The following is a 23,207-nucleotide window of genomic DNA, read 5'->3' as shown; positions in this document are numbered from 1 at the left end:
TAGCACTCACATCCATCGTGATGAAGTGCTCTGAGAAGCTTGTCATCAAGACTCAGTTACCATCTTCACTGGGCCACTTGCAGTTTGCTTATTGTCCAAACCACTCCACAGACAATGCCATTGCCACAACCCTTCATCCGTTTTAATATGATTACAATTGCTGTAGTGGCACAATGCACTTTATTATCTACAGTATGCACACTATTTGTGACATACTGACATACAGTATGTCAGTGCTATTTTGTGTATTTGTCTTATATTGTGGGGGGCATGGAGGCTTAGTGGTTAGCACGTTTGCCTCACACCTCCAGGGTTGGGGTTCGATTCCCGCCTCCGCCTTGTGTGTGTGGAGTTTGCATGTTCTCCCCGTGCCTCTGGGGTTTCCTCCGGGTACTCCGGTTTCCAAACACATGCATTGTAGGTTGATTGGCATTTCTGGAAAATTGTCCTTAGTGTGTGAGTGTGTGAGTGAATGAGAGTGTGTGTGTATGTGTGTGCCCTGCGATGGGTTGGCACTCTGTCCAGGGTGTATCCTGCCTTGTCTTGTATTGTCTTGCACTTTATGTGGCAATAACTTAAGTCCTTAGCTCTGTGTTGTTTTATGTAGCTTTATGTCATTTTATTTAGCACCATGGTCCTAGAGGAACGTTGTTTCATTTCACTGTGTACTGTCAGCTATATATGCTTGAAATGACAATAAAAGCTTCTTGACTTGACTCAAATAAGAGCATACAATATAATTAATACTAAAATCATTATTATAAATATTAATCTGTGCAAAATGTACACTTTAAAGAACTTTGGAACTCACTGTAAAATAAACAAAGGCATTACAGTTGAGTTGATTGACTTGACTGGTTGAGTTGAACTGACTGGTTAAGCGCATATCAGCATTTCCACACGTGAGACAGCAAAGCAGCAGCTAGATTTAAGTTCATCAATGTATTTAAATAATCAACTCTAATTGCGGCATGCAAGTAAATATTGATACTGTATGTATACTGTATTATGTGTATGGAACATATTTGCATATTAAACATATTAAACTTAGTAATGGAAGGCTCTTACCTTTTTGCTTAGTTAAACCTGTGGTGACTTTTTTGCCAGACGGTGTATATTATTTTTATATAGTCCTGTGCATAGGCCTCCTGTATTGTTTTGTATATTTCAAATGAATTCTGGAAGCATTTCTGTTGGTAGAATAATAGAACTTTGCTTGACAAAAACAAACAAACTATAAGCTCACAAGTAGAAAGACGACAGCGTGTGTTGTGGAAGCTGCACTTTATTTGAAAAAAATTACACTAGTTTTCTTACATTTTTTTAAATATGTAAACAAAAGAAAACAATCTGTGAGGACGACAATATTCAGCAGAACGTCAATAAAGTCGGATTCAATTGAATTGCTTTCACAGTTCAATCCATCCTTAGCTAAACACCCAGTATTCAGTATATACATAACGCACTGGTCAACAGCGCACAATGTTTCTTTTGGTCAAGACTTTCTTTTTGTATGTTACATGATAGATATACAGTGATAAATATGACCTTTGTCCATTATGATATCAAATTAGGCAAGTGGGCCCAGCCAGCAGTCCTGGGGGAAGTGGCTTGCTTTAATCAAGTCTGAAATATGAGGGCAAATCTTCCCATTCAGACAGGCAGCCATCTTGAACTGTGTATGTGAAACAATGGCATTCCATGCATAATGCAGAAACACATCTCTTCCCAGGTCTAACCCCGAGCAGATATTTGGACAACTCAGTTCAAAAACCCTAGGTATGGTTATCGGCTATATAGATCAGCAGGTTCTAAATCGTATCTTCCCAATACCTCTGAGTTGTGAATGCTTGATCTACAAAGAGTATTTCTAGACATGAAACATAGAGAATACTTAGTGTTCTATATCATTTAACTTACAGGTGTTATTTTCACATAGCTATTTTAAAATCTCTAATTGCTTTAATTGCCTTATACAATCCAACACCCATGTGTAAGGTTAAATTATTTAACGTTATTCCAATGAATACACATTCATACGTGTTCTGTTTTTTTTGAGTATAAACCATAAATAAATACAAACACACAAGTGAGGTCTATTTGTGAACATAATTAAAAAGACAAAACTAAAGAAAGTGGTAAAATATCATCACTGCGTCCTATTTACTGTAGGAGTTTCTGACTGAGTTAGGGAGATTTCTGCCCTTTTGTTTAAAAAAAAAAGAAGGAAAGAATAATAATAATAATTAAAAAAAAAAAAAGTAAACGGCAACAGGGAACATTAACATAGATTTTCTCACACGTAATGTTAAACTCTCCAGTCCCATTTACCTATCTTTACAAATTATAAAATGCACGAGGAATCCCCATCAGGGTAGAACAGCAGCATCACTTCATATCGCAGACAAATTACAAAATGATTCTAACAAGCTCTCAGTCTTATTACACCTTCTGGTCCTGCACCATTGACATTTTAGACATGTTTGGTTCATCTGAAGAGCAGGACAGCACAGACCACAGAGCTGCGCTGGACAATGCTTTGACTTCAGGGAGTGAATTCAGCTTGTGTTACATAAACTGCATCTGCAAGCAAAACATTAAAGGTTTTATTTCATACTTATAAATATATATATACACCAAGACATTAAAAACCTCAAACTACCAGAATATAATTTCATTTCCAGAGCAATCATATTAGAATCAAATATTCATATCTGTTTTTATTCACACTATATTCATAAATGTTACCCAACAAATATTTTGGCAGAAAATTGTTATAGTTATGGTTAAGCTTTTGGTTTCTTTGCCAGATTAGTCTTGAATGTACTTTTTTATACACAACATTGCATTCCGATGCATGTACAATCTTCAGCAAGCACTGGAGCAGAGAGTAACACTTTTAGAAGACTTTGGTAAACATGGTTTGTTTCACAGATTTTTTTTGAGTTAGACAAAAACTAACATTACTAAAAGTCTCTATTAACATTTGTATTAATAGTACAAGTGTTAATAGTAATACAGTGCATAGCTTTGCTGCTTCACACTATCTCTGTTCCCAGAATAGGCCACAGATTGACTGCAACTCTTACTTGGATACAGTGGTTTCCATATTTATTAAATCCATTTATTCCAAATTTTCTCCCATAAACAGCTTGCAGAGGCATTTTTCTATCAAAGGGTGGCATCCCAAAATCTTATATTCTACCTACCAGTATGCATTAACGTTCCACATAACAAATAATAAAAATAAATACTCGAAACATGTTTGGCTAACCCACAAACTGATAGATAGACCTTAAAACCCTTTAAACTATTCTTTTTTTTGCCCCCTAACAAGCTTGAACACACCCAAACCTAAATTAGGTGAGTGGGTAACTGTATGAGGGCAGAAATGAGAACAGTTTTGTACGTCTGGATCTAGAAAGCATAAAAGTCATGCGGGACAGGAACAGGGGTCATGCAGTAACTACACAACAGCACAGAGGTCATGTAGTTGTTTAGTACCTAGACAAGAGATGAGGTTCTACAAGAAATCCTTGAGAGAGAGCTGTGAAAAGGGGTCTTGTCCTGGTGCTCGAAGAGGGCTCTGACTGGAGGGACTAGAGGCAGCAGAGGGCTAATGTAGACAGCATGACACAAACAGAGAATCAGAGAAGGAAAGAGCTTAGACAGGTAAAGGAAGGAATACACAAAGGAAAGAGGCCTGCAGGCTGGAAAAAAGATCTTTTGGTCTCATGGAACAGTATACAGTACACTTACAACAGAGCTTTCACTGGACTATATTTTATCTATTCACAAGCAGAAACACATACCTGTGCACTGGACACAGCTCCAAATGGGTTGGATGGCCTCATGACCGGTTGTGTGTACATCATTGTGGGTTGTGTCATCATAGACATTGAGGGCAACTGTGGGGGCTACAGAGAGTCAAGCTTTAAAAAACACTCCTAACGCTTCAAAATTAGAGTCTCAATTAGTAAGTGTTCAACTTAGATAAAAAAGGGTAATAAGGAAGTTTGCAAGAACTGAACATTAATATTAAAAAAAAAAATGACCTGTCCATAAAATCTGATAAGTGAGACACAATACAATCCTTATCAAGAAAATGTAGCATTATCCTTTTTTTAACAGGTTGCTTTAAACATAAGCTGTCACTAAAATTTAAGCATATTACTTGGTGTGAATTACATGGTTTGCTGACACCTTTCAATTATATTTGACAGCTGAACACAACCACCAATTTTTTTTTTCCATAAACAACTTGCAGTGGCATTTTTCTAACAATGGTTGGAATCCCAAAATCTTATATTCTGTATCTTTAAGCTCAAAATACCTACCAATCCATATCCCATCATGCCTGTCGGGGTTGTTGCAGGGAAGGCCATAACTGATGGAGGCTTTAAGACAGAAAGTAAGACCAGTGAGCCCATGAGAATTTTACTTTGCAAAGCTTCTTATACAAGGCTCAAGCTCCAAAATGCTCCAAAATGTTACCATTGAGACAGGGTTCCATGTAGTGGAAGGGGCTGCTTTGGGCTGCCAGTTCATTCCACCTGTCAGTTTCTTCTCTCCTGGCTGGTTCCAGTGGATATCACTGTCATCACATTAAGAGCCAGTTAATGCTTTAATCAGTGCATTTGCTTTAACCATCTAAGAAATAAAATGACTTACTTTTTAGTGGTACCATTTCCAATTCCCAAGTCTGAAATCGTTGGAAAAGAGATTAGAAATAGTTAACATTCATTTTAGTAATTAAATATATACGAAATAAATGTTAACTTATTTTGAACACAAAGGCATATATTCTAGACATTCGTTAAGTAATTCTATGTATAAAAAGACTTACTTCCAACTAGATTTGCTAAAGAGGAATCTAGGTCATTAGACATTATCTTTTCTGGGTGCTGAGAGGAAGGCTGGTTAGAGCCAGCCATTGTGGGCTTCAAAATCCCACCTGAAAGGTTCAACCAAATGACAAGAGATAAAAATATCTGTGAAATGTACAGCTTCGGTATGAGACTCGACCAAAGAGAAAAGCACAAACAAAGCACAAACAAAGAACTAAAAGCACAGTCACACAAATAGAAGCTTTCATTATAAGTGTACTATACCGTTGGTGTCCAGGTTATTACAGGAAGCAGCTTTGTTTCCAAACACAGACTCAAAGTCAACATTTAGCTCCCCCGTACTCTGTTGAGAAGGAACCTGTGGAGGTCCATATCCTACAAAAGACCAAATAAACCACCAAAAAAAAAAAAAAAAAAAAAAAAAAAGGTACATGTAGGGTAAAAGCAGTACAAACATCTGCCATGCCTTTAACATGTATGCTTTGTTCATTAAGAGTGGCAGTCTCAGTCAAGATGTGAACAAAGTATAGATTTTTAGCTTTAATTCGAAGGTTAATATTGCTTTAACTGTTTTGGAAATACAGCTATTTTTCCCTCCATTTTTACAGAATCAAAAGTAATTTACAGAATAAAAGGTTTTCGAGTGCTCTCCTTTAGGTTAGTACCATGACTTGTTTAAGTTAAGTGACTTTTCGTTACGTTCTTGTCAAATAAACCATGGTTCGTCTATATCCCTTCTCAATCATTCCACACCGTCGCCAAGCTGACAGAATGACTCCAGCCGGCTCCAGTGGGATTGTTGTGGAAACCCAGGTTCTGTTTTGGACTGTATAAGACCCAGGTCAAGGACATTCAGGAAGACCATCACTGGGATGGTCATGTCCCATTATGGACTTTCCTGCCCTGATTCCCCAAGGTTGTTCCTCTGCCTTTGTTCCAGCTGAGGATGATGCTCCACTATGGAGGGAACCACTAGGCATCATGTTTGACGGAGAGTAAGACCCCCGTTTTATCGGTTCCCAAATAATTTTCTTATTATTTTAACTTTGCTATTTTGTTTGTTAGGTCCAGGATACAAGAACATTAAAGCTGATTCCCATTGTAAATAAAAAAATAGTGCCTGTCAATCTGTGATGACCTAATTACATGGACTAATGTCTTGGTGGGCACCGAACAAGTGTTACTACACAAAACTGTTTAATGTGCAATCAATTCTCACTAGCATATCTTTGCGCACCAAAGTCAAGAATTCTGCTTGCCAGCAAGCTGTTCTTTCTTTCAGTTCCTCAACATCCCTGATCACATCTAAAGATTGGTCTTGCTAGCTTGGGTTTACTTGCATAAATCCAGGAAATAAAACAGCCTCACTGCTCACACCATTTAACCACCCACAAGCATCTGGACAGCGGCTACTCAGTGTCGCCTAGCTCTCCACAATATACATTTACAGCACTTAGCAAACAGCAAGTGACTCAGCTAAAACCAAGAGTTCATTCCACAAACTGCTTAATATACCCCACCCCTTGACAGGAGGCACTGTTATGAGATTCACTTCACATCTCAGTGTTTTTAATGGTGATGGCTGATGTGATATTCTGTCCCCATTGTTGGGTCCTGGCACAGGACATCCTGGATCCACTCCTAGGAAGTTTCAAGCACTTTGCCTATGATCCTTGCCAAAGAGCTAACTAGAGAGCTTGTCCTGGAGAGAGCTCTTCAGGGAAAGGTATGATCTCCAGCCAGCTTTCATTAGAGCTGATGGACTCCACACCCTATATAATGATTTTGTGTTTTTCCTAGGTCATGCCTGGTTCTCATCAACCAATTTGTTCCCTTTTCACAGTTTTTGATTATTGCCTCGCCCTCTTGTTTTTGGTACTTAGTCCTTGGTCCTCAGTCAGTAAACTGTGACAATTTGTAGCATAATTATAGTTTAGGCATTATTGCACATTTGGTAAGAATTTATAACAAGTGGTTTTGACTTGAACAAAGCATAAGTGATCAGTCTGGCAAGAGGAACATCAGACAAAACTGGGTGAGGTGTAATAGAGGGAAACAGGAAACAGAACAGAATTGACATGAGAAATAAGGCGCCAAAAAAAGTTAGCGAAAAAGCAAGCTGCAGTCACGGGCCCCCTACCTCGAAACAGACCTGCTACAGTGGAAGGCTCGGGAGGGAAGGGAGAGGGGTTTGTGAGATGCTGGATCATGGACGCTTGACCAAAAGAATCTAACACAACAGTGGAGAGAGGGAGAGATGGCATCTCGAACATTAGTAACACTTGAAGAGAGATGCATTTTATATTCGTCTGAAGAGTATGTAACAGGTAACAGATCACCAGTTTGGGTTACGTGTCCGTGTTTGTTCAAAATTTGAATGGCATTCACTAGAAATGATCAACTTATCATATGCTTCTGATCATCCCTTTTGCACTGAAGCCCTATATTCCTGAATAACAGAGGTAGGGATGGTCTGCCATCATACTACCTGAGATTACTTGTTCTATCCGCACTGTTTGATTGTAAATGGCTGATACGGATAAGCTTGAATCAGTAAATGGATTATATTGATCTACAGTGGAAAAGAAAACAAAATCACTTTTCAACCAGATCTTTTAACCAGATTATACACTTATCAATGAATAAATGGTTATTCATGGCTACAGTGTTATAGTGGTAATATTGTAACACAGCTTTTTCTAACAACTTAGGAATAAGAAAGGAGCTTGAAATATTAGTATTGTACTGATTTTTATAATAAACTGCACTGCTTGAAATAATATCACACACTATGTATCCTGAAACAAAGGCCACTGTTTTTTTTTTATCTGTTATAACCAATTGAAATTTCTGTAAAGATTTCAGTTATGACTGAGGTAGCTCTGCGTGAGTATAAAGAAATACACTGTATAGGAGAAACTTCCTTCCGAATAACAAACAAAGAACTGACATCAGTCTGGTGTTAATGCTAATATGGTGCTCATAAAACAAACTATATAGTGCAGAAGAAGAAGAAAAGCAAAGTGTGTTTACCGCCAAATAGTTCATGACCTGATGTCCTAGAAGGAAAGCTAACGCCGTCAGACGACACAGCAGGTGGATGAGCAGGATCAACATGTTTGGTTAGAAAAGGGTTTAGGGTAGGGACGGAGCCTTCGACAGCTTCGGAAGAAGTAAAAGGATCTGAGCAGGCAAAGGGAAGAGAGATAGAGCATGAAGAAGAAAAGAATAACACAGTCGAACGGGAAAGACGTCAGTATGAAAAGACTAGATCATGCAGAGTCTCTGACACTGACATACAGACATGGAGGAGAATTTACACTATACCTCCCCATGGTGTGGATAGTGAGGGCCCAGGCTGCATGGATGACTGGAAGGTACTTTTCAAGTCAAAGAGGTCACTCTCCATCTTCAAAGTGCTGGGAATAAAGAAAAAGCAATTTTATGTTAGTGGCATGAAACTGTATTTACTAGATAGTAGTAATATAATTTCATTATTGCTTATATTCATTTATAACTGTTACATTTGATGTTGATATAATTACTCAATAACTCAATAATATGGATTTCAGATTGAAGGAAATGTTAGAACTATTGAGAATCAGATACCAACATAATACATCAGCCAGAATAACACGACAAATGTGAAAAATTTGAATATGACACAACATCAACATGAATTCTGTACATTTGAAAGCAAACGATTCGGCCGAAGCTGATCGAAATGTTTCAGCTGTGTGGAATCTCCTGCCACCTAGTGTCTGATTTACATGCGGTATGAATAGGACACACCCTAATTTTTCCTCATGTACACAACCGTTACATGACAAAAGCCTTGATATATGAAGGTGAGCCAATAAAAGAAAAGCATTAGGAGGATGCAGGCTTTTCCAACATCCAATGAAATTAATCAAAGTGATGACAGAGAACAGCGTTTCAGTTGTTTGGTGTCTTTTTAATGGATCGTGTCCCTGAATCTCAGAATGGAACCAACTTGCAGCTAGATGATCTTTTTGTCTGGTCTAAATTGTGACACGTGGGGGCCACGGTGGCTTAGTGGGTAGCACTTTCGCCTCACACCTCCAGGGTCGGGGTTCGATTCCCGCCTCCGCCTTGTGTGTGCGGAGTTTGCATGTTCTCCCTACTCACGCAATCACAAGCACGGGCCTTGGGGGTTTCCTCCGGTTCTCTGGTTTCCTCCCCCGGTCCAAAGACATGCATGGTAGGGGTGTGAGTGAATGAGAGTGTGTGTGCCCTGCGATGGGTTGGCACTCCGTCCAGGGTGTATCCTGCCTCAATGCCCGATGACGCCTGAGATAGGCACAGGCTCCCCGTGACCCGAGGTAGTTCGGATAAAGTGGTAGAAAATGAGTGAGTGAGTAAATTGTGACACGATACTCATTAGTCTCTTTTCTTTTCCCCTTTATTCCCCATGGCATCACAGTGCCGCTTACAACTCTGAAGGTACACATTAGAAAATTGTGGTTAATTCAGGTTTCACACAAACTGTGAGCCACCACAGCAGTGGACTCTTCACTCAGCAGTGGAGTTACTAGTTAGTGAGTACTGAGTAGTGCAGTGTGAGGTGTGTCTTGGCAGTAGATGTACATTATGGTACTGTGACCAGGCAGGACATTAAATAGGATGGCAGGACAGTCAGAGAAGACACTTCATAACTCCCTGCCTTTGCCACCTCTCAGACTCCACATGAGCCTGCCAGCTGATCTCATAAAAATGGCAGAGCCAGTGATCAAAGCAGTGCCAGCAGGTCTTTGTTAGTACAACAGAGTATGTCTGCTTCACTCCCTGGACTTTCTATCCATTTTGGGTTTAAATTCCCAGTGCTTCATGGAGAAGGGAATCAGGTGGTGGTAGTGGCTGCTTTTTTCATTTAGGTGGTAGGGGAGGTATGTCACAGGTGGGCATATGGTTTTATCATGGGTCTGCCCTGGGAGGGATGTATCTGGGGACAAGGCAGAGTGATAATAACTAGTATGGAACACCTGAGCCCTATTACGCCACCTATTTCTTGTAATATTTATCTTTCTCTCTCCCTAAGCAGTAAGCATTCATCTGTCAGTAAATGAGAACAAAAGATGAGTAAAACACATGCAATGAGCTAGTAAGTTTTCATTTATTACTGTTTATCTATTGTGCCAGGCATAAAAGCACAAATAAAAAGCTCATATGAGTGTCACACTGCTGAGATATTACACTTTTACTGAAATACTGCTATATTTATGGCATACGAATTGAGTACTGAATTAAAACCTGAAATTAACTAAGACCAAGTAGGGCTGGGCGATAAATCGATTTTATCGATTAACTCGATTGTGTAGTTTACATCGATTTGTTTGAATGAAAATCGGTTTTCTCTTTAACATCCGCTGACGCTCCCCTCTGGGCTCCCGTAGTACTGAATGGGTGCAGCCCTTCCTTCCCCCACGCATTTGCCATAGAGAAACACAAACAACATGGCAGCGAGCAGCGAAGAACTCGTTCCCAAGAAAGGCACAGTGTCATCTGTCATATGGAATTGGTTCAGTTTTGCGGCGTCAGACGCAGAATACAACACCCCGCTGCAAAGTGTGTTCAAAGTCTGTTGCTAGCAAAGGTAGCAGTACGACTAATTTACTGCAGCACCTTAAACAGAGGCATGCTGTGGAGTGGGAGAGATGTTGCGCCCTGCGAAATGAAAAAGACCGCGGCAGCACAAACACACCGCCAAAAAAACAAACTACCGTCTTAGAAACATTTACAAACTATCCAGTATGATAAAAAGGGGCCAATTGGAAATCGATACATCGATCGATGGATGCAGAGAATTCCTGTTATACGCATCAACAAACATTACACTCTATGTTGTGTATTGCGACTTAAGTAAAGTTGGCCGCATATTCACAGATTCGAGTTTCCCGAGTCAATAACTCCTGAGCTAAACGCTCTTATTACACAAATAGCACCTCTTTTTTTATTGTAGTAATGTAGAGAGGCAGCTACAACCCAATTTCCATGTTGGAAAAGATACACAAGTCTCTTATGTGCGAACACCTAAGAGACAAATTCCAAGGGACCGTCTGCAAAGTGCAAAACCCGATTTTTATTTTAGGCCATATCGCCCAGCCCTAAGACCAAGGAACATTTTAGTGAAAAAAAATGATGTAAAAGAGGTTTGCCTTTCACAATCCTTTCTTTTGACTCAAATTAATAATATCATTTAGGGATATAGAAAGAATTATGACAATGTGCTGTTTTTACTTACAGAGCTTTATACAGTTATATAGCAAGTCTTAATACAAAGACAAGTCTCAATCCTGATTCTAACTGAGGATTCTAAGTGCCATTTGTGCATAAATGTGCATATGAATTGAGTAATGTGCTAATAATAACTAACGTCTGCACATCCCGAGTCACGTTTACAAATGACCTGTAGACACTAAACAATCTGCACTGTCTGCTTTTACTACAAGCTTCCCTTCATTTGATCACATGTATATGCCAAAGATTGAAGTGATGAATAGTGAAACAGGTCAGTGGAATTTGCACATGTTTAACTTTACAATCAGATTTGACCATATGAAGTTCTGATGTCTAAAGGCCATTTTAAAATAAAAACGCCAAATGCATGCCTCTGAAAAGCATCTGCCTCGTTTTCATGAAGCATGAGCCTCTGTTTTCCTTTATTCACTCACACACACACACACACACACACACACACACACACACACACACACACACACACACACACACACACACACATATGTGCATTTTATATTTACATACACAAAGATTTTGTACTTAAATCTGAAATCCATGGCTGCTAGATTACGTAAGAAACACATCTGATGAAAGGCTCACCCATTAGAGCAGCTCGGGGTGGAGAACAGGTCAATGACAGGAGCTGTACTGATGCTGGCTGCTGTGGTGGACACGGGAGATGTGTCTGTAGTGGCAAACGAGGGCCTCTTGGAAAGCTCTTTCAACCTCTGCTCCTGGAGATACGTGGCACAGTTACATGATGATTGGCCATCAAAGACATTACAATTTAGCTGGCAGTCAAAAACAATTCTATCAATTATATGTGCGGTATGTTAAACTGAACAAACAGTTTTCAATGTCTTGAAGTCATTTTAATAAAGTGTGATCTGTTTCTAAGACAAATATTAATAATAAAAAGAAGTAGCCTCTTTATCCTTGTCAGGGTTGAGGCAGCAATGTACCATGGATGAGAGCCCAAGTTCCGTGCAGTTCACCGGAGACACATATTCAAACTCTCCTAGGGGCACACCTCGAGGCAATTTAACATAACGTATCTACCTACATGTTTTTGGCAGGTGAGAGGAAACCAGAGAACCCAGAGAGACTCATATAGACATTTGAAAAACATTTACACAAGCAGTAACCTGAGCTCAGGGTTGATCCAGGAGAATGGATTGAACCAAGTTATTTTACTAAACACTTTGTTGTTTCTCCAGCCAAATAACTTACGAGTAGCAGCCAACAATCATACTCCTTTATAAAGCTGGTTGAGAAAAGCCTATTTCATCAGGAAAAGATTATTTGTACAACTGAAAATATAACGCTGTCTTAGCACATCTAGGTAACTGCATAATTCCATATGTGTTGTTTTATAGTATTGATGACATTATTAGTCTAAAATAGTCAATACTGTATAAAGAAAACCCTTGTATTAGCAGGTGTGCCCAAACTTTTTACAGGTAGCAGAATTATAAATAACAATTGCAACACATAGGTTTAAAGGGAAGATTCCTATTTTCACATCATTCCCTGTAAATAATGCAATCTGATAGGTCACCTTCAGTGCTTTCAGACGTGCCTGCTCTTCCTCCAGGGCTGCCTGTTTTTCCCTCTCATCCACTTTGGTGAAAGACATGCCAGTGTTGGCCAGGGACGATACAGCATTGGAAAGCGTGCTTGCCCTATGATAGCCAAATACAGTTACATTACTGAATATTATCTCCATAATACTCTCTTTACAAAAAAAGAAATAAATAACATGCTACTTAAAAATAGAACATAATGCATAGTATTAAAGGCAGGGTCTCCGATGTTTGAAAACCAATGTTGACATATAAAATCACCAAAACAAACATGCCCCTAACCCAAATGGGCCCCACCCCTGTATTGATAGCTCCACACACACATACATACGTAACCCAGGCAACTACTGGAAAGAAATGTGTCTTTATCATAGCTGAAGGGAAGAACAATACGATTGCAGATAAACAAACAAGCAAAAATGACACACAAGCATAATCATGCAAAGGACGGCATATATTAGTTCTGTGAAACAAAACAAAACAGAGTTTAGCTCAGGAGTTATTGACTCGGGAAACTCCAATCTGTGAATATGCGGCCAACTTCTGCTCCTTCAGTTCTCTCCAGCGCTGGAAAGCTGATCCTATATTAACACGTCCTACTTCTTGTCTTATCGTAAGCCTTTCTTCGCTTTCTTTCTTTGTTTTTATCCTCCATGTCAATGTTAAAACCGTTTTCTGCTAATGTCACACATGCGCACTGAACACAATCTCTGCCCATATTGACAAGACCCGCCCCTTTTTGCTCGTTGGCTACACGTTTTTTTGATTTTTGTTTAGTCCCGACTCAGTTTTCTGAAGCATTTATCAAACTTCGAAGACTCTACCTTTTAATTTTGCTACAACATACTACCTTAATCAAGTCTGTAACAACACTGTGCTCTAATGTATACGTGACAAAAATAAAGGCTTCTATTTGAGGTAAGTTATGAAAGCCTATTCTTATGAAGAGTAAAAAAATGGTTAATGAAATCATGCTGATTCAGAAAACCATGCGTGCAGTGCATACCTGCTGGCCGCAGTAGAATCCTTGACCTTTTTGCCCTCCAAAGAGGCCAGGTGCTGCTCTAAAGCATCCAGGAGACTGCTGGGAGCCTGAGGCAAAGCAAGTAATTATTCACTTCACCCATGTGCTCAGGAAACATAAACCAGACAATAAATGCCACGAAGAAAGAGCAATCAAATAAACTATAAAACGTAGCAGAAAACAAGTGCAGAGTCAAAAAAGTGAGTAAAGAAGTACTTACACATACTGTAAACTGAAGGTAGACAGGAAGTGGAAACATAAGGATAGATACAGAATATAAAGGTGGTATAGATCAGAGATCCACGTTTTGATGTTTGAAAGCATCTAATTTATTCCCTGTTTAATATTGGTTTATTTCTATCAGGCCCATGTAACAATAGTCATTTTAAGGCTTTAAATTGTTGCTTGGGTTTAGTTTGTATTGAATGATTGGACTGGTATAACTGCTACATGGCTGTTTTTACACTGTGACATAATGAACAAATCGCTTTCAGTGAGTAGTTTTCCAATCAACTAGTCACAGCTGCGCTCCAAACACCTTTATTTGCTGTAGTGGAAAGTTAAGAAAAGTAAAGTGAAGATTTTTTAGTTACATGCATGTCTTTAGTAAGCTTCATGCAATTTTTGTCCCGTTTAAGCCCGGTGTAGAAAACTATAATAGCAGAGATTTTTTTTTTTTTTTTTTTAGAATACTAAGGTCAGTTACTAATAGAGCAAAAGAAAGTACTTGCAGGGAAAAATAGCAAGAATGCAGTGAACTTGGAACTTCTATTCTAGACGTTCTCTAAGAAGCTTGTGTAGAGCAGATATATGGGGTGTTACCTGAGAAACATCAGGAATGTCCCCTCGGTCGATCCCCACCTGCTGTTGTAGGTCAAGAACATGAACGTTACAACAGCTCTCACCTACACAAATGTTTCATCACACTACAGCAAGAGATACTGTATTTACCTCTGCCACTTTGAGAAACTCAGAAATCCTGGTCATTCTGGTGAGGAATTTCTTGTAAATGTCCAGTCCTTCTTTGCACTGAATCTTCTTCATGTCAAAATACTTCTCTGTGGATGGGAACACACACGTTTCATTTCATTTCTTTTCATAAAATATCTAATCTGCATAGCAATGGGAAGATTTTTAATTTTTTTAATAAATAAATAAATTTCAGGGCTGTGAAGTTTACAGAATTTGTTCAGTTTTGACGTTCTTATGATCCCAGCATCGAACCAGAAATATTAAAAAATGATCCTTGATACCAAGCAATGCCTAAACTGTAAAATGAGCGAAAATCAATGAGCAAAATAATCATCTTAAAAACAAGGGGTGAAAAAATGACCATTTTTAAGAGACCCCAGATAAAGGTGGTGAAATTTTTTTCAGTATATTTCAGATAATAAAATGTAGCTAGTCCCTAACTGTGTAGCTCATAGTGGTGTAAAGCTACAGAAAGTCAGAGTCAGAGTGATTTTGATATGTTGGTGTCTTGATACTATACATATTTTACCCAGAAAGATTCACCTTAAAAGTGCTGAATTAGAACTGATTTAACACTCATGCAACTATGTTTCTATGTTACTGCAACTCATGCAACTATGTTTATATGTCTTTAAAACATTTTTTTGTTTTGTTTTTCACTTTAGTTGTGTTGGTTTCTTTAACAGCTTAAAAATCAAAAAAAAAAAAAAAAAAAGATTTTGCATGATTTTTCTTTATTTTATTTTATTTTTTTTCACCTGTAGTTTCAACATGCGCATGTAGACATTTCATACCTACTGTAGTTCTAAACTAAATCCCAGGCTTTAATTCTAACTGATTCGAGCTTCATGACTGTCCTCTTTTTTACAATATTGTTAAAGGATGCGCATAAATTGTAATCATTTCATATTATTGGCATCTGCAGCAATTGGGAACAAAATATTCTCGTTCTGCTTCACGCTTAATCATATTTAAGCATATGAAATGAATCCACTTATAGAATCAATGAATACTTATGCTTACATTTTCAAATAGCAAAAAAGGTATATACATTATTAAATAATACAACATACAACATACATGCTGCATTACAATAACTACACGTGTGTTTAAACTGTGCTACAGTGATCTGAATTCAGACAGTATCTATAGCTATTTGTAAGTGTTATGACATTCTTTAAGCACTGTATAAGGGTTATTACCACTACACTGGTGCTCCATTCTGACAGCGGAATGGAAATCGACTTATCGGACGTTTTCGATCAGTATAATTGAATGAATTACTTTGTCACTGCAGGACTGACATAAAATGAGTCAGGACACAGTTGGCGTTCAGTGTGAGATGTTTTTACCTCTGTTGGGATAAAATGACACAGAATCTTAGTAGATGAAAGAAATAGCTTCGAATTTTAGAAGCTTATAAACAAGGTGCATCTTAGAGAGCAGAAATGGGGCTGATATCACCATCACTAATATAAATAATTGTGTGAAATAAAAATTCACGAAATTCAAATTTTGCATTTTTGGTACTTTTTGTGAACATATTTCCCCTAGTAGGCTTAAGAAAATCAGAAATATTTACAAATTCATTAAACCCTGAGTGTCTCCTTTCATATGAGCCTTTAAGCACCATGGCTTGCTTGGGATGTGACGTGATAAAGAAATTCAATGCAGGACATAGACACAACCAAACAGGAGGAAAATCCATTATTTGGTATCTGGTAAAGAGGTGAGAGAATGCAATACGATCCATAAAGAGGAATACAAAAAAAAAAAACTACAAATGTATGGCACAAAAACAAACAAAGAAACAATGGGAATACTTTTGTAACTCTACTACATAATGTTAGATTACATTCATAATTATTTATATGTATAATACATGTATAATTATGCTTCTAAATATAATTACTTATATACATAAGTAACAATGTTGTTATATAATATTATTAATAATAATAATAATAACCATAATAATAATGTTATATAATAATAATAATAATGCTGTTATATAATAATTATAAGAAGAAGAAGAAGAACTAGATTTCTAAAGTTCATCGCAACAAACTTTGATGTTGGCTTTGATGACGCAAGTATTCGCAAAGGCCGGTGCTTTTTGGAGGCAAGTGGGCATAAGGGTCATGATTTTGATTTTGCATATTTTGGGGGCGGGGCTGCGGGACAACCGGAAGGCCAGTCGGTACACCAATTTAAAACTTTGTTCAGAGTATCTGGCCAAGTTTGGTGTAGATAGTTCGAAAGCTTGCCGAGTTATAAACCTCCAAAGTTTATAATGGGAGCCTATGGGAAAAAAGGCCAGTTTGAGACCTGGAACCAGAAGTACCGGTACTCGGATAGCTTAGAAAAGTGATAGCAACAAACTTCAGACCAGGGTCTACAACATTTGAATTTGGTTCATGTGGCTCGAAAGCCCTAGGAGGAGTTACTCTTGATAAATTTTTGTCTAAGCTTAAATAGGAAAACAGAATGTTGGCTTCTACAAAGCCAACATAATAATAACCATATACTGATAATCACACACTGCAATAAAAATTGTTTCGAATGTGCGTTAGAGGCATGAAAATAGAAAAGCTTTACCCAGTAGGTTGATTATCCCCTCGTTGTAAGCTGCAAAAAGCCTGATTGAGTCTTTGAAGAGGAGCATGAAGGCTGCGTTAATAACCCCATTGGTGAGCTCGTTGGCATTGACCTGGACATAGAACAATAATTAGATTTTCCTCACAGAAGTATATGCTGCTAAACATAAAAAAAAAAAAAAGACCTGGTGGAAAGTGGTTCAAGCTGAAATAATAACAAACACATCGGAGGTATCGAGAACAGAATCTGACGTTCAGCATTGTGCTAAACTCACATTGAAATCTAACAGGGCGTCCATCTGGTTTTGGATGATCGGGATGGTTTTAAGGAGCTTCTCTGTATTCATAGTTCTCATCACTCCATCAACCCTAAAGGAAAACATTAGGACACATTACTTAAGTGGTTTGTCCTGAGAATTTAATCATACTGAACCTCTAGCAAAGTGATTGCTTCCCTATTCATTCAAGCATTTTATAATGTTTTGAAAGAAAATGTATATGGTAATTCTGAGATTTGTGTGAGCTCATGGATTTACTGATGTTTCTAAAATAACGGATCAGATGTCTTACCCACGCTTTACTTTTGTAAAGTCAAACGCCACCTGTCGATACGACACAGCTTTTTCATTCAGGTATCGACTGTATCGCCGAATAAACGTTGACATGTCATAACCTATGAGAGACCAGAAACATCGAATCTATCAGTACGCTTTGTCTACGCAATCAACCCTGTCAGGCAAGTTAAATATTTATTAAATAAAAGAAATTCCTGCTAGTGTCATGCAGTACCTTGTAGACCACTTTTGTCCAAAAAGTTACTGAGGTTGAATAAAGTATTCCTGGAGGCCAGATACTGAACGAAGCGCTGCAAAGCAACACACAAAAGCAGTGTTTCTTAGCATGTCAACGTTTAAATAAATAAGCTTGAATGCTAGGATTGGTCGAAATCGGTACTGACCTCATTCCCGTAGACCATGAGGTGATGTGTCGTGATGAGGGATTTGAAGACGACCACCCAGCTGGTGTTGGTGGTCCTCTCGAACAGCGAGTCAGCCAGCTGAGGAATGTTCACGTTCATCTCGTTGGTACAGTGGATGAGATCTATAAAGGGGACGAAACAATGTGAGAGTTGCAAAGTGGTTCTGTACCTCATAACAACCGAAGAAACATAATGTGGTGTCCTGTTAGTGCTTTTAGCTTCGCACCAGATAACACAGTGCACAAAACTGTTCAGGAAAAAAAACTATTCTAAATGCAGTTCACAAACTTTTCAAGACATTTCTTTCATGCACCAGTAAAACATATAGAAATTTCATTTTACTTTGACCTAAGATTAAAGCAGATGCATTCTCTGTGTGGTTTAGATAACACTCCATTAATTCTGCATGTTTTTTAAAAATTAAATACTAATTCCATAGCTGTAATTTAAATCGATATTTTATGGGAAACATGGAATAATTGTAATTTCTATTAACAGAATATAGTCTTAAGATTGGTGCTAGATGAAAATGATGGTAAAGTAACCAGCAAGTTGTTCCTCGTAGTTTTGTTTTACTTTATTTTTTTAAAGATGAAGAAACACAAAAGCCAATTGTTATTTTAGCCAACCAAAATAGTTTTTAAAATTATTTAATTATGCTATAGAGACATGTATGGCAGACACTTCATGTAACCTAGTAATGATAAATTATTAAAAAGGGCAATGGTGTCATTCATTTCTAAATTAAAATTGTAACATTTGGTAAATAGTTGTAGTATATAAGCAAAATAATACACTTTATACTGTGCAGTTATATAAAAAAGGAATAATATTCTTATAGAATAATATTGTGACATGTGATCATGTCTATCAAGTTTAATCTTTACATTCAAAGGTCATTCAAGATAGCGTGGAATGTCAAGCTATAGTCACTTCCTAAAGCAGGCATGTGATGGTGATTTACGGTAGTTAAAAAATTAAAACAAAGCCAGGAAATGATAAAGGTTTAGCTATCACACAGTTTTTGCCTTTGTAGAATTAATACCATGCTTCTACTTAAGTAATTAGTGTCTATTCAAACGTCAAACAAAAAGTCAAGTAAGTAAAGGGATGACATTCGTGATTAAAACTGCTGAGATCAATTTATTTAATTTCAATTTTGATATTGGGCTGAACAAGTAGGTACTGTAGCAATAACCCAGTGAGAGGGGAATGGCCTGCAGAGTTTACTCACAGCTACGTAGATCACTATCACTGACATACGCAAAGGACTCAGCAATCAATGAGGCAACAATTTGCAAATACACACTGAAATGACTGCAATAATTGCAGTAAGTAAATGTGGATGTAATGTGAAGCAGGTGAGCTAGAGGCAGGTAACTGGTATCTCTGTGGTGTGTGTTGGAATTGAAACTTCTTCTTTAAATAAAGCTGAGCAAAACAAATCTCACTGCGTCAAATCTCATATGGTTTACCAAATCTCAAATCTCATATGGTTTACCAAATCTCAAATCTCATATGGTTTACCAAACTTTTTGTAGCTTTGTGAATGAGCAAGCCTGACTTCTGATAAGACATTTGCCTGGACTGGCTTGAAAATGATGCCAACTTTGATTCGTGTTGATACATGACTTCTGGCTGGACCAGCAATCCTTCAATAATACATGCTTTATACCTACAGTTATAGACCAAAACTCCAACGTTATACAGTAACACCTTTTAAAGTAATTACAGTACAGACATCAGTGGACAAGACAAGACAAGACCTGAGACAATATTAGTATGTCAGCATTGAAAGGAACTGTTTTGGGGAGAAGGATGAAAGTTAAAGAACACAATCACTGAAAATCTGATTTGTTAAAATGTTTGCTATTAGCTAAAGCTGCTTTCAGTCCAGTAGCTAAAAAGACACAAAAGTCTATTACCAGTTACCTAGATTTACAGACACAATACACACCACTAGACAACTCACATAGCATAGATAGATAGATAGATAGATAGATAGATAGATAGATAGATAGATAGATAGATAGATAGATAGATAGATAGAAGTTTAAATAAAGTTAAGTTTAAATAATATTTAGCTATTGCACGTTCAATTACTTCTTAATGACATTTGTGGTTGGGAATAAATAAATATGAAGTAGAAGTCTATGAAATGTGTAGAAATGAGTGCAAACATATACATGAGTTAAATATATGCATTTAAGGTGGCAATGAAACCAGGATTTAAGAAACTGGTGGCCATTTACTGACATCACGAGCAGGCTTATCTATCCCTAGGACTAAATCGGTTCTAGTCTTGTGGACAATAAGATTTGAATGTATTTGCATTTTTCCATACAGATACATTTACAGTCCTGATTCGGCACATGACAGGTTTCTCGGGTCACACACGATCTCGATCCGGTGCTTTAACATTTAACTCAGGAGGCGAAAGAAACTAAAGAAAAGTTCAAATAAGAAGTGAAGGATTCGAAAGACGTGAGATCGAATCCCAGCCCATAAGCAAAACTCTACACTGCCTTACTTCTGTATGGATGTGTCAATGAATCAATGAAATCTCAGTCTGAATAAATAATATAATCTCTATGATGGACTAGACAGGGATCGTGAACCACTCTAAAAGATACTGCACATGCTGTCTAGGTAGAAATGCAATCAAATCAGCATCACTTTAACACTGAAGTGACATCCAACAACCAACATGGACGAAAATACAGTCAATTGAAAACATTTGTACATCTTTGCTGGCAGTCATGAGGACTTAAAATGTACATTACTGTTGTATAGTAGATGAAACCTATCCTGTATCCTGGAGCTCATGGACTCAGATGTGAAGCTGATTCAGTTTCCTGCAGCTTCAATGTGAAAATCCTCCAGAGATTATTTTCATCTTTGTCTACATCTTTTGTCTATAGCTGGGCCTTCATGAAACTCCAATAAACCCGTATAAACTATATTAGCTTATTCTTAGGCAAAAAAAAATATTTTTTTTAATTCGTTTTAAATAAGAAAGAAAGAAAAGAAAGAAAAGCAACGCTCAACTGCTGTGACTGTTATAATAACTGTTAGCATTAGCTTCCCATTGTGGCTACCGTTAAACATCGCCATAACAACGGAAGCTTGAGCATCTTTTTTGTGTTTACTGCGACAAACAAATTTGAACGTGTCACTTCGATGAAATACTTACAATCCAAATGTTTCTTTTTAGGACCCATAATTTCGTGTGTGGTCGCCTTGCAGACGGTTTTAGACACGGCCGAGCCGGTAACGCTGTGCTGAGCGGCTGTGATCCTGTCAGTAATGCTCTGGCCCGACATCTTCAGCGCGTCGACGCGGATAAAACAGCAAAAAAAATCGGATTTTTCTCAAAACAATCACACCACGATTAGGTTTTTTTTATTCCTCGGTTCACTCGTGGTCGTAGAATAATACAGTTAAGATGAAATAAAAAGGAGATATAGAGTTATGAGGAGAAACCCAGCCTGAGCTCCGAGTGAACGCGACGAAAAATCCCGAACCGATTCGAGATCATTAATATCTGCTAACGTTTATTAAATCCTTACATCGTTAAAAGTCTGACGGAAAACATTTCACGGCTTCTTTGACTCATCTTCCATCCCTTTCTCGCCCCAAATCCCACTGTCTTCTTCCCCTCCTCCTTTTTTTTTTCTCACCACCCTGCAGGCGTGTTAAAAGGACCAGAAAGGCGTTCAGTGAAATGGCGGGCCTGTGCGGCTTCCTCCAATATAGGACACTGCGCTCGCTACAAGGCTGATCCTGGATCAGGCGATGGCCGTATCCCAAATTCCTCCTTATTCCCTATCTAGGTGCACTACTTTGCGTATATAATAATGGCGCTTACAGACTATCTAGTTTACTAATACATCCCAGATTAAGCCATCTGAGATCCGTCCTTTGTAACTAGGCTCCACACCTTGGCCAGGAAGGAAATCATTAATGCACTTGTTCTAATAATCGATCATGAAAAATATCTAATATAGGGTTTCTTTCTTTTCATTTATAGATCCCATAGAATTAAATAAAATAGTCATTTTAACTAGGATTGCTTTCATGGTTTTAAAGTGGCTTTATTAACACTGTATAAACGTGATTACAGTTTAGACTTTGATCCTAATAGCTTTCAGTTTGTTGAATGAAGAAAAGCCAAAAAGTAATTAATGAATATTCAATTAATGAATAATCAGAATTAACGCAGTTTCATTGTGTGATTTATGCACAGCTTTTTTGGACTAAGTGGTATTCTGCATCCTGACATACCTCCACGTCCACAAGAGGGCGATGTCTTCCCATCATGCCATGTTTAAAAAACTTCACTTCCCAGAGGTGTTAAGATGAACCAGTGTATTACACTGTACCCAAATCGTGAAAAGTGAAAATATAACACAAAAATATTAAGATGAGTAGCTATTCTTTGTTATAGGTTTAAAGGAAAACCACACTGAAATATTAAAAATGAAATGTATTAAAAACCTCTTTGAAAAAATTTGGCTATGCTTACCAACTTACCAATGTGAATGTGTGTGTGTGTGTGTGTGTGTGTGTGTGTGTGTGTGTGTGTGTGTGTGTGTGTGTGTGTGTGTGTGTGTGTGTGTGTGTGTGTGTGTGTGTGCCCACCTTGCAATGGACTGGCATCCTGTCCATGGTGTATGCCCACCTTACACCCAGTGCATGGAAGAGTGGACAAGATTCCTAAGCAAATGTCTCCAAACTTGTTAGAAGTTACATGGCAATGAAAATTTACAGTTATAGGTAGGATATGTGTGGTTTTTTTCTTTTTCTTTTTTGCCAATGTTGCAACTCTTTGCTTTTTTTTTATTTCCAGAGCACATCATATCTATAGTAACACCATTCTGCTTTTCCCTTTAAGAATAGGAAACTCTATGAGACCTCCACTTCACCTGTAAGATCTACAGTTGGAAA

The 23,207-nt window shown here is 37.9% G+C and overlaps 1 protein-coding gene across 12 annotated transcripts; it reads right to left on the bottom strand.

Moving 5' to 3' along the window:
• Window positions 1-1,267: 1,267 nt before the first annotated feature.
• On the bottom strand, window positions 1,268-22,025 carry picalmb (phosphatidylinositol binding clathrin assembly protein b). Of its 12 annotated transcripts, XM_027174026.2 has the most exons (24): window positions 21,454-22,025; window positions 18,240-18,382; window positions 18,071-18,146; window positions 17,852-17,954; window positions 17,557-17,650; window positions 17,283-17,394; window positions 14,664-14,770; window positions 14,535-14,576; window positions 13,933-13,944; window positions 13,695-13,780; window positions 12,664-12,787; window positions 11,706-11,839; window positions 8,175-8,266; window positions 7,881-8,030; window positions 7,336-7,419; window positions 6,988-7,077; window positions 5,112-5,222; window positions 4,847-4,954; window positions 4,672-4,702; window positions 4,495-4,594; window positions 4,338-4,397; window positions 3,813-3,917; window positions 3,505-3,616; window positions 1,268-2,583 (listed from the first exon to the last, which is right to left on the bottom strand). In XM_027174026.2, exons 1-23 carry the CDS (start codon window positions 21,581-21,583, stop codon window positions 3,524-3,526), a joined length of 2,187 nt encoding a protein of 728 aa, XP_027029827.1. In that variant the 5' UTR covers window positions 21,584-22,025; the 3' UTR covers window positions 1,268-2,583; window positions 3,505-3,523. The 12 variants fall into 12 exon arrangements, with proteins under 12 accessions (XP_027029827.1, XP_027029816.1, XP_027029815.1 ...); XM_027174015.2 differs by lacking the exon at window positions 7,336-7,419 and having other exon boundaries at window positions 11,706-11,833; XM_027174014.2 differs by lacking the exon at window positions 7,336-7,419 and having other exon boundaries at window positions 21,454-22,024.
• Window positions 22,026-23,207: the final 1,182 nt, after the last annotated feature.

This window comes from Tachysurus fulvidraco, chromosome 11, assembly GCF_022655615.1.
Source record: "Tachysurus fulvidraco isolate hzauxx_2018 chromosome 11, HZAU_PFXX_2.0, whole genome shotgun sequence".
NCBI lineage: Eukaryota > Metazoa > Chordata > Actinopteri > Siluriformes > Bagridae > Tachysurus > Tachysurus fulvidraco.
Note: the sequence above shows the minus strand (reverse complement) of the source record. Positions and strands in the feature narration are given on the sequence as shown.